At 41.2% G+C, this 14541-nt stretch overlaps 2 protein-coding genes and 1 long non-coding RNA gene across 5 annotated transcripts; 1 reads left to right on the top strand and 2 right to left on the bottom strand.

Annotated features, from left to right (window-relative positions):
* Positions 1-79: 79 nt before the first annotated feature.
* Positions 80-4306, bottom strand: LOC135341838 (transcription initiation factor IIA subunit 1-like). Its single transcript, XM_064538509.1, has 10 exons — positions 4172-4306; positions 2830-2931; positions 2437-2586; positions 2199-2388; positions 1825-1898; positions 1738-1773; positions 1118-1594; positions 909-932; positions 634-741; positions 80-290 (listed from the first exon to the last, which is right to left on the bottom strand). The coding sequence occupies exons 1-10, from the start codon at positions 4208-4210 to the stop codon at positions 183-185; spliced, it is 1308 nt and encodes a 435-aa protein (XP_064394579.1). The 5' UTR covers positions 4211-4306; the 3' UTR covers positions 80-182.
* Positions 4307-4315: 9 nt separating this feature from the next.
* LOC135341842 (uncharacterized) lies at positions 4316-5634 on the top strand. Its single transcript, XR_010396665.1, has 2 exons — positions 4316-4473; positions 5310-5634. It is a non-coding gene; the product is annotated as an uncharacterized LOC135341842 (long non-coding RNA).
* A 96-nt stretch (positions 5635-5730) lies between these two features.
* Positions 5731-14541, bottom strand: LOC135341832 (heterogeneous nuclear ribonucleoprotein U-like protein 1). Of its 3 annotated transcripts, none has more exons than XM_064538503.1 (13): positions 14258-14541; positions 13809-14106; positions 13002-13328; positions 11579-11673; positions 11220-11430; positions 10941-11139; positions 9658-9805; positions 9334-9567; positions 9075-9166; positions 8747-8933; positions 8468-8636; positions 6621-6864; positions 5731-6207 (listed from the first exon to the last, which is right to left on the bottom strand). In XM_064538503.1, the coding sequence occupies exons 1-13, from the start codon at positions 14396-14398 to the stop codon at positions 5937-5939; spliced, it is 2616 nt and encodes an 871-aa protein (XP_064394573.1). In that variant the 5' UTR covers positions 14399-14541; the 3' UTR covers positions 5731-5936. The 3 variants fall into 3 exon arrangements, 2 of the variants coding, with proteins under 2 accessions (XP_064394573.1, XP_064394572.1); XM_064538502.1 differs by having other exon boundaries at positions 11579-11676; XR_010396663.1 differs by lacking the exon at positions 5731-6207 and adding an exon at positions 7592-7705 and having other exon boundaries at positions 6723-6864; positions 11579-11676.

Below are 14541 nucleotides of genomic sequence, written 5' to 3' on the forward strand. Positions count from 1 at the left end.
CAAAATAATTAGCTAAATCTCCCAACACTGTCCCCATGTCCAATGACATGCGTAGACTATAGAAACACCGTGACTATAATGAACTATGGGAATGATATTGGCACGAGCTCGTGCAATGGAAATTGATTGAAGCACAAATCAAAAAGCTAAAACGCAGTCACTACCTGTAGTCAGTAGCCTGCCTACCAGTCCGCTTCTCCAGTTCCTTTCTGGAACACATAGTCATAGCCACCCAAGTGCATGATTCCGTCTTTGAGAAGAAACTTCCATTTGGTCCGTACTCTATACACCTGTGTGTGTGGGTGTAGAGAAGGTGGTATAGGTGCTACAGGAACATGTGTCAGGTCATTCAGATGACATACTGGGCCGGGTGGTGGGCAGATACACATACATGATTGTACTTTAGTAGTATACCCTTAGCACATAAATGGTACTCACTAGTCACTGTATAAGCGCCAAAGTTTTGAGGACCGCGAATTGCTATTTTTTGTACATTGGATACTTTATTACTACTACCAGAAATATAATTTTCAAGGTTTAAGTAAATCGCAAAACTATGCGATACCAGTGTTTTAATTTGATGTTTTAATTGAACCATGCACTCCTGATTCAACACACAGTGCATGCCCTCACTTTCTCCCAGAGACACACAATGGTGTCATTGGTTTCAAAATCTTTCTGGTCTCCCACGTCATCATCGACATCATCGTCACTGTTCAATGGGTCCTCATCGTCCACTGCCTGGAGTGACAACATACTCAATACATCAACTGTATTTAAAGTATGTGGAACTACAACAATATATTGTAGATATGGTACGTAGGTATAAAACTACTACTTATATAGGCACCTGGGGAGAACACTGTATGCACTGAGAAATTGTTGATATACATGTATACATGACTCACCTCATCTGTACCACCAACCTCTTCCTACAGAATTAAAATTAAAACTAGTTGATCGAGCATTATGTGTGTACATATAATAATTATCTATGTTAATTTACAATTTACACACACAAACTTTGCATATAAATTACCTCGTACATGTACTGTAAGCTATCCTACTATAGTAAAATAACGGAGAAAACATAATCTTTAAAGTAGTCCACACCCACCTCTGAGGAGTCATCATCTAAGTCAGAGTCTTCTTCACTGCTACTGTCTCCTCCATCCAGCTGAGCTATAAATCCTCGTCTCTTGCGACTTGCGCAATTTAACTTATGGTCACTGCGCAGCCCATCTAGTTGCTCAATCACTTCAAATTCAACTGTATCCCCAGGCTTGGGAAAACAATGTTTGAATTTATGCTTGGTTTTCCTCGTCAAGATGTCCTCTGTAGATGACAAACCATCCTGTTTTGTTCCCTCAATCTCCAAACACCTTGGGAGTCGAGACACCGTCGCTTGTTTGTCCTGCTTGCTGACCGTTTGTAGATTGGAAAAATCATAGTGTGCTGGTAGAGGAGAGTATCCATCAATTTGCTGCACATCTTTTTCTTGAGTTTTGGACTTAGAACCCTGTGCTGCAGCTGCTGCTTGTTTCTGAAAAGCCATTAAATGGCTCAGTGGAACCAAAACTGTCCCTTGGGGAGTCTAAACAGAGAAGATATGGATCTATGAACACAGTACGCGCTAGCAGAACGTAACACACGAACTACATGCATGCGTGAAAATCACAAATCTCCACTAACCAAATACTTACATTACGTAATTCTTCATTAAGTCAATTAACATACCTGTATTGGAACCATTCCTTGCTGGAAAGCAGAAAACTGTGAAAAATACAATAATTAATTAGTTCTAGCTAACCAAACGAGGCTTACTGAGGGTTGCAACAATGCAGGCATAGCCTGAGAGGCAGCTGTGGATCCACCTTCACCAACAGCTGTCATCATGCCTTAGTGAATAAAAGTGCACCGTGGAGTTACACAAGCGCAATGGTGTGACTAGAAATGTGAGCCCAAACAAAAACAAATGCTTAATTGGCATGATCACCTACAATGCTTATTAAACAATTGCGTGGGCAGCATGGAATCAGTGAAGAAGCAAATACCGAGCATGTCACATAATTATGCAATACTGGAATGAAATGCTGTGTTATTGTACATTTGTAGTTCTAGCTATAAATATAAGTAAGTGCAGGACATACAGGCTTGCATTTAATTTACAGCCACATGCACGCACACTTTCCTCTCACCTGGGTGCACAGCTATAGAAGCTTGCGGTTGTGCTGAGCTAGATGTTGCGACCGTAGTGGGTGTGGTTTGTGATCGAGGGGGAGCAGTATGGATCACAGAGGAAGCTTCACGCTCAGCGCTTCGTGAAGAAATCAGGGAGGGTGGTTGAGGAAGAGTTCGCTCTTGTTGGACAGGGACCAATGGAGGGGGCTATGGAGGAATTTATCTCACACCGATCAAATCGAACAATTATCTCACCAAACTAATAAGGTTTGTAGATTTAGGCATACTCGTCTGTGCTGTCTGCCGTGAAGATGGCTTTGGATCTGAGGACACAGACTTTGGCGGAGGGTCAGGTTTAGGTGGTCGATTGACTGCTCCAGAGAGACTCAGCTTGTTCAGCCAGATCTAGGCAGTTGTACAAACAAAGCTAGTACATCTCATACATCTCATTGTTTGTCTGTGTGCACGGTGTACATGTGACAGCTAGTAGTACATGTTGTGCCAGAATAAGCATGCACACAACATTGCAGACAGAGAGTCATTTAATGCTCTAAAGCAAAGGCCCATGTACCTACCTGCCTAAACAGATTATACGTACTAAGCTCTGAAAATCAGCTAGATGCTCAACCTAGTATCCAATAGCCTCACTCGTTTCAGGTCTTCCAGCACTTCAAGATCCACAGCTTCATTGAGAAACTCTTCACGCACATTCCTGATTACGTCATCAATAACGTTCTTGTACACACTAGTCTGTAGACACAAAATGATAATTAAAATATACTACGCACATAAGTAGGGTGGCAAACAACGGCGCCAATATACCCACTCGCTATACGGTATCAGAGATCGGTGTAGAAGCGATATGGCCCCCCCCTTATTTTAGGGCCCGGGAGCCCTGAAATGGGGGGAGCCCCATATCGCTTCTACACCGGTACTTGGGTGTGGTTGACTAATTATGATTATAATGTGTGGAACCGCAATGGTTTGGCTATGCTGGCTTGTCCATTTTAATTTAACTATACATGTAAGACTACTAGTGACTTTTTACAAGGGTCGAGCATTCATCAATGAGACTGACCTTTAATGTTGCAATGTACGTAGTGGTATTGCCTATCATTATAATTATGCAAGTTCAAAATCAGGGTTTGGCTCATCCTAACGCATGAAACGAGTCCATTATACAAAACAGATATTGCATGGTTAACTGCATACTGTACAAATTGCCATCGATCTCGCCATCTCAATGTGTTACATCATTATACGTATAGCATGCACAAATCACTACAAGTGCTAGTATAATTGGCCTACGTTAATCACGCGACTGCAATGACATCAATGCAGTGATTCGTGCATGCATGTCGGACCTCCTTTGATATTGACCACATTCTGGGTGTACGTGTTATATCCGACAATAGTATATACGTACATGTACAATCCTTTGATGTCTGGCTAATAAATCATTATACACTAAGATACCCGTACCCTAGACTGGCGGTGACAGCCGCCCGAGCGTGTAGCGCGAGCGACTGGCAAACTGCCTATCAGTCACTCGTCTCAGCGGAAGTGTAATAGATCGTATGACACTACTAAACATGAATATCGTTATAGATAATGTGGTTAAATTTTGCTATGAGATTCAGCTACTATGGAATGCACTGAATCCCCTGAAGTGTAAGTGCGGTTACAATTACAGGGCTAATATGACGTTGAGCAATCTGATAGGCTGCAATGCTCGTTGCAGCTGAGACGAGTGACTGATAGACAGTTTGCCAGTCCCTCGCGGTACACGAGGGGCTGTCGCCGCCAGTCTACCCGTACCCCACCAGCTCATGATTAGTGATTGAAAATTGAAAATTGAATTTAGATTACGGTATAGATCTAAGAAGCGAGATAGTAAGTGGAAACACACAAAGGGATTTTCAGAATTCTTTAAAGCTTATTTCTAACCGATACATAATTATTTAGACAGAACTAGTAATCATTATTATACCAGGTGATCCAAACTGCTGTTACTAGTAGCAGTTGCCATCCCTTTCACTTTTCTCTCAGAGGCAAAGTCTTCCTTTTATACTTGTCAGCAGAGAAACCGTGGCTTCTCTAATTGTACGAATAATTTTCTTTGCCTTCCTAAAATTGGAATGATTTCCATTAAATGTGCACCTAAAGATCTGTCGCAGTGCAGTGCAGTGCAGTGGCAAGCAGAGCAGAGTCGAGTAGCAAGATCTTAGATCAGAGTGTGACAAGCTAACTAGTTTTAATGTGTCTGATCTGATCAGTAGAAAATAACTGCAGGTACGTATAGGTGAGAGTGTTAATATGGAATCCATATACCTAAGAGTCCAACAAGTTATTAAATTGGTACGTACGTATACATATACACAGTTGAAGCATTTTTATTAATAATAGTACCGTACTTATCAATTTAAGTCAACCCTCCAAATGACCCTCGCAATTTTCTGACCTCAAAAGTAGCGACTGCTGGCTGCATTGACAATTATTTTTTATGTCGCGTCCTAAATAGAGGTCAAACCATAGCCTCGATTCCAGGCCGTTAGAAATTTAAGCGGCCTGTAATCGAGGATAGAGTAACCTCAACCTACTTCCAATTACCGTAATACATCGATTTAAGGCGACCCTCCAAATATGCGACACCCAGGAGCTTCAGCAATTTTCTGACCTCTAAAAATAGCAACAGCTGCGTTGATAATTATTTTTTAGTGTCACATTCTAAATGTAGCCACTCCCTAGCCTTGATTGTAGCCCACTGGAAAATCAGTGTTTTTAAGCGGCCTGAAATCGAGGCAAGTAGACTCTGTAAAGTACGTTACCTCCAATTAGATGCGACCCTCTAAAATATAATTTTTCAACCCCCAAAATAAGCGACCTCTGGCTTTGTAATTATTAAAAAGTGTCGCTTTAAATCGAGGTATTACGGTAGATGCAACACCAAGACTTTTCAACCTCAAAAAGAAACGACCTCTGGCTTATTACAAGTGTTGCCTTAAATCAAATAAGTACAGTAGTAACAAATTGACTGACTAGAAGTGATTCTAGTTGCTAGTATTATCAGGTGAGAATATTACGGGATATATATATATATATTAAGTTTGTGTTCTCCCCGTACTCAGATTGTCATAATGTCCTCTAGTGGTGGTGGTTCATCTGCTCCATCTGACGCAACGAGACGAATTGTTGAAACTGAAGTAAAACGCATAATTCTCTCCAGATATCGTAGAAGAAATGCTATAGTTGGTCTGTGTCTCCTGGGTGGAGTGCTGAGTGTGTATGGCTACTCCATGTTTGCCGTTAGACAGGAGAGCTTAAACCTAGATGACATTGTAGACCCAAATGAAAATGTTTCAAACAATCCAGCACTGTTTGCTAGCAAATCAAAGTAGTTTTGCTTTGTGCTTAATACATTCACGTTCATAAATAAAAATTGAACACATCGTATTAATTAATAGAGTGTGTTAGCAACTTCAGTATTATAGATCTGGAACATTGAGAGCAATATTTACATTCTGAAGAAGGTTTCAATTAGGTTGTGAATTGAAGTGGTGCAGTATATATATAATTATGCGTGTATAAAATCATACACACATGACGTACTGCTACTGTGCGAGTGCAGGGGACATTAGAAAGAAAAAGTACAAAAGAGAAGTATACGTACGGACATCATGTGTACCTACATTGCTACAAGTAAAGTATTTCAGTCAAAAAAGAGTACACATACATTTATATATTTTTGTTCAAAGTTAGTAACGGCCATAGTAACCACTACCTCTTCTTGGAGGGGTTTGTCCTCCATAGTTTCCTCGATAATTTCCTGGACTACTATACGGGGATCGATAGTGCTGAGGAGGGCCACCATAAGGACCTCCCCTGGGATTGCCGTACATGGGAGGAGGTGGCGCAGGAGTCCCATATTGATTGTAACGGGGAGTCCGTTGTTGATAGCCGTACGAGTTCCCTCCATAGCCATACTGACCACGAGGGCTGTAAGAGCTTCTATTTGAACCATATGAGCTGCAGTGTTGAGGGTACAGTAGTCACTGCTACGTAACAATCATATACTTAGTATAATTAATAGTATCGCTAAGAGTGCAATATGGGATTAATAGTACGAGTAACAAGCAATGGCAAGGATACTAATTGCACGAGGCGTAGCTGAGTGCTATTAATCCCTTATTGCACGAGTAGCGTACTATTGATTGTTAATCGTTTGTGATGCAGTTTTAAGGACATTTTTAGCTGCAGTTTCAGTAAAAAAATTAGCCGCGGCCGTTATTCGAACGTGCGGTCGTCAAGGCAGTAATTGCAAGTCGTTAATGACGACGTGCAATTACTGATACGCGATTAATCACCGTACGAATCACAGTGAATAATAGGACAAGATGCGATTATTCAGAGATTAGCATCTATCTATCGTACATTTATACCTGTTTTGGTGAGGAGAGTATCCTGAATATCCCCCACCCCGAGCTCCACTGCTACCTCTGTATTCGTAACGACTACCACTGTTACCTCTGTATTCGTAACGACCCCTTTTTGACTGAGGGTAGGATGGAAGGCCCAGGGCATCCTCTCGATACTGCCTCACAATTTTCTCTGCCGCTATCCCATATATGTCTGAGTAATTCACATCTTGGAAATGTTCACCTGCCTTAGGGATGTAAAAGTTTGCTGCAGAAACAGAAAGAGGACAATACCCATCAAAGTAAAGAACACAGTCATGTTAACATTCTTAACTATGCAAAGGGTAGCTAGCTACTAACGTGTAACGGGTATATATATTTGGCTATATAATTATAGCTGGCGATTCTTAATTTGACGATAACTGCATTGGCATTATCGATGACGTACAAAATTGTATATTATATTGTCGGCGATTTTTAATTTGGCAAATTTCACCTAGATTTGCCAAATTGTCAAATTTATTCGGGGCCAAATATATCCGCTATACGGTATGCCATAAAAGTAACTATACCCTAGTAGAACAGAATAAATACATAATGAAGACCGAATAACTGCAGATCCTCATGCAAACTCATTTGACAAAGCAATGTTCAATGATATCATTTAAAAATCCAAGAAATCATTATTGTTTTGAAAATAGAGCCAGGAGTTACATGTACATGACAGTGTACAGATAGAAGCCTGAGTAGAAGCGCTATATACACATTATACATGTATACTGAGATGGACAGCACAACAAATATTATATATACAGTAGGCAGAGGCCAGTGCAGTTATTCAATCAACCACGCACAATAGAATGAATAATGGCGTGCGTGTGTGTGTGCATAATTATATACAGTACTGAGCATGAATCACAGACGATCAGGCAATAGTCCATAAAGCTTTCCCCCAGAATCCCACCATATTCATCAGAACCAGGAAAGTTGCCTACCACACATGTCCTGTCGTAATCCTAGAAGACTGAAGCACAGAGTCTGGTCCAGGTTGTCAGTCGTAGATGTTATGCGAAGTTTGATGTGTTAGGTACAGACTATGGAATACCAATCTACGAGAAGTTCAAAGCTGTATGTACACGTCCATCTTAATTGTTTGTAAAGATGGCTAAATAAGCTGTAAACATGCAGGCTCTGCTGACCACACTGTTACACGTACACTACAGGTATTTACAGGCCATCACTCTGTAGTAGGCAACTATTTGTGTTTGGGTCGGCATGTAATTCGTTAATAAATAAGCCATAACTGTCATAAATGCACACAGTGACGCCCTGAGTCTACTCTAGTGCTGTACATGTATGCACTCGTCATCACAAGATTAAAAAGTAAAGAGAGTCCATCAATGTCGGTGTGTTGGTTGCTGTCTTGAAAGAGAGGATCACAAATAACAATGCACAGAAAATACACATAACCGTAACTGTCGAGATAAGCGAGGTTTAGCTTTAGGCTCAATGCAACCAGATTTTTTGCTTTTATTACATGTACTTTGATGATCGTGTTCTGAGCACAAATGACTATAGATTTGTGTACAATGTAAGGCTTTTTTAATGCTGGAATTTTCACGTAAAATATAACTCAAAAATGTCACAGGACGATTTTTTTTTTACATGTACAGTATATACATGCTCACCAGAGCAAATGTACAATGACAATTAATTTGGGTGATCTTGTTGCATACTAGGCCAAAAATCATGCGGACATGCTTGCACACACAAGAAACTTTGACCAAAAGTTAGACAAAAAAGTAAATGCATGTGCATGCTCACAAGTGCACAAGTGTATAGGCCATACTAAAGCAGCATAGTCAACTCACCCTTCATGGCATTGATAACGTCATCAGGAAGGGGACCGCCCATCTCCTCGTTTTTGAGACCAGTCCTCCTGCGTAGTTCATGATGAGGAGGGACCACCACCTCAGCCTTGTGTACGAAACCCTCAAAGTACTTTATCTTACGCTCCTGGGCATTCCGATACACATTTGTCTGCAGTTGGAGACAAACATTGCAGTGGCTGTACAGACTTGATTTATAATCTAGGCCTAACAGTATCACATAGCTATAGAAGAATATAACAAATAAACGTGTAGATCAACCTGATCTATGATGTAGTTCCTGTTGTTCTTTGCAGCTAACAAAAAAAGCTTGTTGAGCATCTCAGTGGCATTCTTAATGAGAGCCTCGAACCGTGACTTGTAGTTTGCCTTTCTGCTCAGCCCAGACACCTTCATCCGCTCCATGATGAGGTTGGTCCCCAGAATTGTGTACCGCTTCTCAGGGTACCTTGTATAGAACAAGATAGCCCATTACAACTAAGCTGTCACAAAGTTTGTGTTACACATTGTACAGGTTAATGGGGAAAATACAAATATACTACAGAATGAGCACTCAGCAGTGTCCATGTATAGTCAGTGGATTACTTACTTGCTGCAGTGTTTCTCAGCCCAAGTGGTCTTTCCAGAGGCAGGCAACCCAACCATCATGATCACTTCACACTCAGCTACTGATTTAGGTGCCTGAAGTATTCAACAGTAGTACGTATGAGCAACATCACTAGACTTTAGTAAGGGCACATTTAATGTAAAATATGTCTTATTCACAGTGGCCACACGATATTAGGCATCTGCCAACAGCCACAAAAAGATGGTGGAATTGTCTAGGTAAGGTTACTAACACAGTATACCTGTGGCGCTGAAACCCTGCACTCCTCAGCAGCAGCCTGAATCAAGGCGTATCCTTCTACTCCCTCAGCCTCACACCACGGATCCCCCCCAAAGTTGATACTGAAGGCAACATTTTTGGTGGAAACACATGGGAAGAATGCTTCACCAGACAAAGACTCCTCTAAGGTAAAGGCTACACTCAGATCACAGCTGTTCTTGGAGAAGGATATTGTAGCAGGAGAATTCTCAAGGTCCTAGAATAAGAATATAGATGTGTACATACATGACTTGTAGTGATACACATCTTCTACGTGTACAGTATGTTATGTTTGTAAAAATCGCACCAGGAAGCAGCCAATGACATCTCCTGGTCCATAAGACTCAGCATAGCTCTCAAACACGTTATTGACAACCTTCTTCCCAGTACTCCCGAATCCAAACGAGTGGTTGTCCTCTCCTAGCCCTTTGGAGTCATCTAATGTCCAACCAACCCTACAGAGAAGTTCAAAAATGTTGACCCATGTCAAATCCAATAATTATTATTTAGTCATACCTTGCAGGGAATGTTTGAGCACTATTTAGTTTTTTGGCTAGGACAGAGTCTGTCCCGACCAATCAGATCTATTAATTAACAGCAATAAAGAATGACAAGAAGCGTACTGAATTTCATGCATTCTACGTAAATAGGATGCATTTATAGTGCGCGTCAGCCTACTGATAGTCTAGTGCAAAGCTCTTCTTGTCCTTTAGCAAAATTCTTACAAGCCACAAAATTTTAGCTGCTATGCTCATAAACACTCCATGGACATCACGTTTTAATAGCTATCGATTGACAAGAAGTCTCTGTGCTTTGAAGGTAAGATAAGCTTTGAGGTAACATCGAAAGAAGAACGAGAGGAAAGGTATTGAGGTATTGCATAAAAGGAACTGTCAATAGACCAAAATCTTTTCTCTAGGATGGTAGCTACATCTACAATATGTATATACAGGGTGTCATACAGGGGGGAAAGGGGGATATCCCCCCCCTAGCTCCAATTTCCCCCCCTTTTCAATTATGACTGAGTGTCCATAGCTGGGTATTGAAATCACAGTCGACCTTTTTTTAGCAACATTTTCTCCTCTACTTCAAAATCCTGTATGACACCCTGATATATTTATATTGTACATTTTCGTGGGGCAAAATATTCGTGGTGTTCGTGGTTGAAGCTCTGACCACGAATATTTTACCCACGAATGAACGACCTTGCCTACCTTTACCTGCAGTGCAAGCAGCAACCAAGAAAATATTCAACCACGAATGTGTTGCCCCCCCCCCGAAAATTACCTTATACACACATGTGTACTAGAATGAAAGCATACATGTACATGTATACTAGAAAAAACCAGCCTTAGAGCTGGCGTACTTAAAATAAGGTTTATTATGCTTAAAAACCAGGAAATATATACAGCACTGCACTGCAAGCGAACTATAGCCATATAACAGTAGATGTACAGCTAGCAGTGCAGTTCTGTGATTCCCTGTTTAATGAGTTACGTGTAATTAAGGTATCTACATTGTAGCTTGATGAGCTATACTATATGACACACAAAGAGTTATTTCGAGCATGCATATACCTGATGCATATACCTGATGGCGTGTGGATGTTCCTCCGTTTCTGGGAGTTCAACACTCACATTCTCTTCTATTTTCACTTCATAGTAATAGCGGCCACCTTTGACCCCAGATGAGCCTCGTGTTGTTGCCCATAACCTAGCGAATCCCTGCTCTGAGAGACCACACCCACCTAAACCATCCTCTCTGATATCGAAGAACAGGTCAGAGGTGTCTGCAATTAACAGGCAACTTACGTACAATTTTTCACATGCATACTGTAATACATACACATGCAACAGTACATGTACTCACACTTGTGCAGAGTGACAATACTAGCATCTTCTGGAGGCTGAAACTTGGAATCCATAAGCACTTGGCTGTCATCAAATGAATCCGGCTCTTCAGGGTCAGGGGCTCGGGATGGGTCTGACTTGGTCTGTTCAGTTTTCACAGGGTGCTCAACGTCATGAGACCTCTTGGTACCAATTTGGGCAGACTCAGATTGATCCTGTCCATTCTCAGACTGGATAAAAAGAGAAGCAGCACTATGCACATAAGTAGTAGTACACGTACATGTCACGCACATGTGTACAATAAGTACATGTAAAGACTCGTGAGTTACCACTGTTGCATGTTTCAAACACTGAAATATGCACACCATAAGAGCAAACCTTGGCCATAGTATCGGAGCTATCGGTTTCCATCTTCTGCTCCTCCAGCTCTGTTTTGACTAAACTCTCCTTAACCACAGGTGCATCACACGTTTCTACTGAGGAAAACCCAATCAATTACTAACACACATATTAAAAACAATGTAGGTAGAGACAAGCAAGTAAATGCCGTAGAAATGAAACACCACAAGGTGCTGATGCCTTGGTGGAGGCGGCAGTATGACACTAGCAGAAAGCTACTAGCTACATGTATTAAATACATGATACATGCACCTTGATCACACATGATGTACAATGGACATTGCAGGAAATGCTGCAAAATAGTGAGAAATGATCGACCATAATTGTTGCTAGAAATAATGCTGATTTCCATAATTAATGGCTGCTGAACAGTAGCTTTGCAGCTTTTTTCTCACTCTTGAAGCTACCAATAGCTAGCGTTTTAGTGCAGAGCTAACTACTAAGTAGGTCCAGTAACATTCCATGGACAAGTTGTGCTACATGTACGTCACATTCTGAAAAGGCTGCAATGGCATTTTCAAGTAAGCAAAACTAGGTACAGTAGAACCTCGCTAATCTGAATAGAGCCAGACCAGACCCCATCCGAATACATGAAATTTCCGGATTAACGGATGTCATTAATTGATTATGAATATCATTAACGAACACACTTTTGTACATGTATTATGATATTACTGTGGCCAGAAGGGAAGCTGCTAGCTAGAATAGTATTTTATCTCAACTTTCTCTCCAATACAGTGAGTCTTGTGAATCTCTCTTTGTTTTCTTTGCAGTGGTCATTGTCTTGAGTGAGGTATCGAGCAGTTATTAATAGCTGATTCAGCAAAGCAAGTTAAATTGCGTATGCGCAGAAGTCTATTCTACTGACAGCCCCTCCTCTTTTCAGTTTGCTATTTTGTCCGGATTTGCGAGGTTTCAGACTAAAGGGGTCCGGATTAGTGAGGTTCTACTGTATAACTCGAAAACGAAGCATTATTTTGCAAATCCACAATATGAAATCCAAGAAAACATGACTAGAAGCCTGTACAAGCTTCTACTTGCATTTCATTGATCCCTGCATGAGCAGCCGTAGCAGTCTACAGACAGACACACAAACACACTACCGTATACCTCGCTTGTGTGTGCGCACCCGAGGCTGAACAATAGTGTGCATGCTTAATAATGTGGTCAATAGAGCATCACACCTCTGGGTTCACAATACAATATGAAATAAATTATGTGGGGTCATATCAAAATAGAGAGGCAAAGGTACATGTAGTAGCATTAATAAGCTTAGAGGAATTGTAAGTGGCTAAATAACCTCTCTATAACCTGTACAAAAAATTAATATTTAAGCCTCAAAATAAGAATACGATTATTAAGAATACGATTATAATCAGGACCGGAACAACGACAGGCTTACCAGCTGATTTTTCTTCAGCTTTAGGTAGGTTCTCAGCACCTCCATCAGAGAGTGCACTAATATCAGCATCTGGTGCAACAGCAGCATCTCCTTCAAGATTAACAGTGGTGTCAGTAGCACTGTCAGGGATAACGTCATTTGCACTACTGGCATCAACCTTTGTGGTGTCGTCCTCTGGCGTAGGCTGGTTCACACCAGTGTATACTTTAGGAGTGGGCTCAGTAGTGGTTGTATCCATGTCAGCTACCGGCTCGGCTTGCTCTGGTTCTGACGGAACAGGCTCAGAAGGTTCCTGCTGAGTCTCTGGCTTTATATCTGACTGTGCACCTGAACGAGAGAACCAGATAAGGTCATGACAGATGTGTGATGGTGAATGATTTACCAAAGATGACTCTATGAGTAGTCTTACACATGCACGGTTACACGGTCTACAATGAAACGTACATGCATGTTTGTATACTTTTTCACTTATTGCGATATTTCCACACAAACTTTTTTGGAAAACACTTTTTAGGGCGATCAACCACCACGGAGAAAACAGCATACAACTCAAGATTTACAAAGAGCCGCTACTTTAAGGAATCCCCACCCAGGCATAAAGCCTTGACTGTATGCATAGCGCATGGATTATTTATAGCATATCCGGCCTCTCACTCAATTTTGCCTAGTACATTGTGCATAATGATTTGAATGCCCTCAACTTGGCATATTTTACAAGTGCGCTGCACTGCACTGCATGATAATAAATTATTGTCTTTTAGTCCTATTGTTTTACATATTATACTTCAGTCTTGCACAGTTCCATACCTTCTTGCTCTTCTTGCTGCACTGCTTCTACGTTAGGCTCCTCCTCCATCTGGGTCTCAGCATTACCCTCAGGTACTTCAGCCTCAGCCGCTCTACCCTCACCCTCAGCAGACTGTTCCTCAGTGGGCTGGTCTTCCGCGACACCCTCAATCTCAGCAGATTGTTCCTCAGTGGACTGGTGTTCTGGGACACCCTCACCCTCAGCAGACTGTTCCTCAGTGGGCTGGTCCTCCGGGACACCCTCACTGTCAACAGATTTTTCCTCAGTAGGCTGATCCTCCGGTACACTCTCATCCTCCTTGCGTCGATTGAAACAATTTGATTAGAACTGCTAATTATGTTAAACATGTTAAAATGTAGTGTGTTTTAAATAGAAAACTTAGGGTTTACATTTCAGTTTTTGAATTACCTAGGCTATACAATTTAAATAGCCAATAACTATAACTCACTTCTATTTCGTTGGACATTGCTTCTTGCAATCTCTGGGCAAGAACAGACTTTACACCAGCTGTAGTAAGTCCACGTTTTTTGAGCTCTTCTCTGAGTTCAACAACTTTTAACTTGGAAACATACGCTTCTATGTCTTCCATGTTGTACTAGAAATAATAGGTACTAGGTGTAGCTAGAATCCTCCGACAGTTTTAATATTCAGGCAGGTATTTTGCGCTTGCATGTATTTTAATGGTTGATAACCTTTCACCTCCTAGTCCACACAAAATTAATGTGTGCGCAT

Source organism: Halichondria panicea, chromosome 9 (genome assembly GCF_963675165.1).
Source record: "Halichondria panicea chromosome 9, odHalPani1.1, whole genome shotgun sequence".
NCBI classification, from domain to species: domain Eukaryota; kingdom Metazoa; phylum Porifera; class Demospongiae; order Suberitida; family Halichondriidae; genus Halichondria; species Halichondria panicea.

What these genes read in the sequence shown, in the direction of transcription:
- LOC135341838 (XM_064538509.1), bottom strand. Translation starts at nt 4,210, where the DNA reads ATGGCAACTGCTACTAGTAACAGCAGTTTGGATCACCTG. An exon ending in TTCTATAGCTGTGCACCCAG is followed by an intron (nt 1,899 to 2,198) that starts GTGAGAGGAAAG and finishes TTATTCACTAAG; the next exon opens with GCATGATGACAGCTGTTGGT. An exon ending in CTGCATTGTTGCAACCCTCA is followed by an intron (nt 1,774 to 1,824) that starts GTAAGCCTCGTT and finishes TATTTTTCACAG; the next exon opens with TTTTCTGCTTTCCAGCAAGG.
- LOC135341832 (XM_064538502.1), bottom strand. Translation starts at nt 14,398, where the DNA reads ATGGAAGACATAGAAGCGTATGTTTCCAAGTTAAAAGTTGTTGAACTC. An exon ending in AGCTGAAGAAAAATCAGCTG is followed by an intron (nt 11,677 to 13,001) that starts GTAAGCCTGTCG and finishes GGTTTTCCTCAG; the next exon opens with TAGAAACGTGTGATGCACCT. An exon ending in TACTCTCCTCACCAAAACAG is followed by an intron (nt 6,208 to 6,620) that starts GTATAAATGTAC and finishes TCAACACTGCAG; the next exon opens with CTCATATGGTTCAAATAGAA.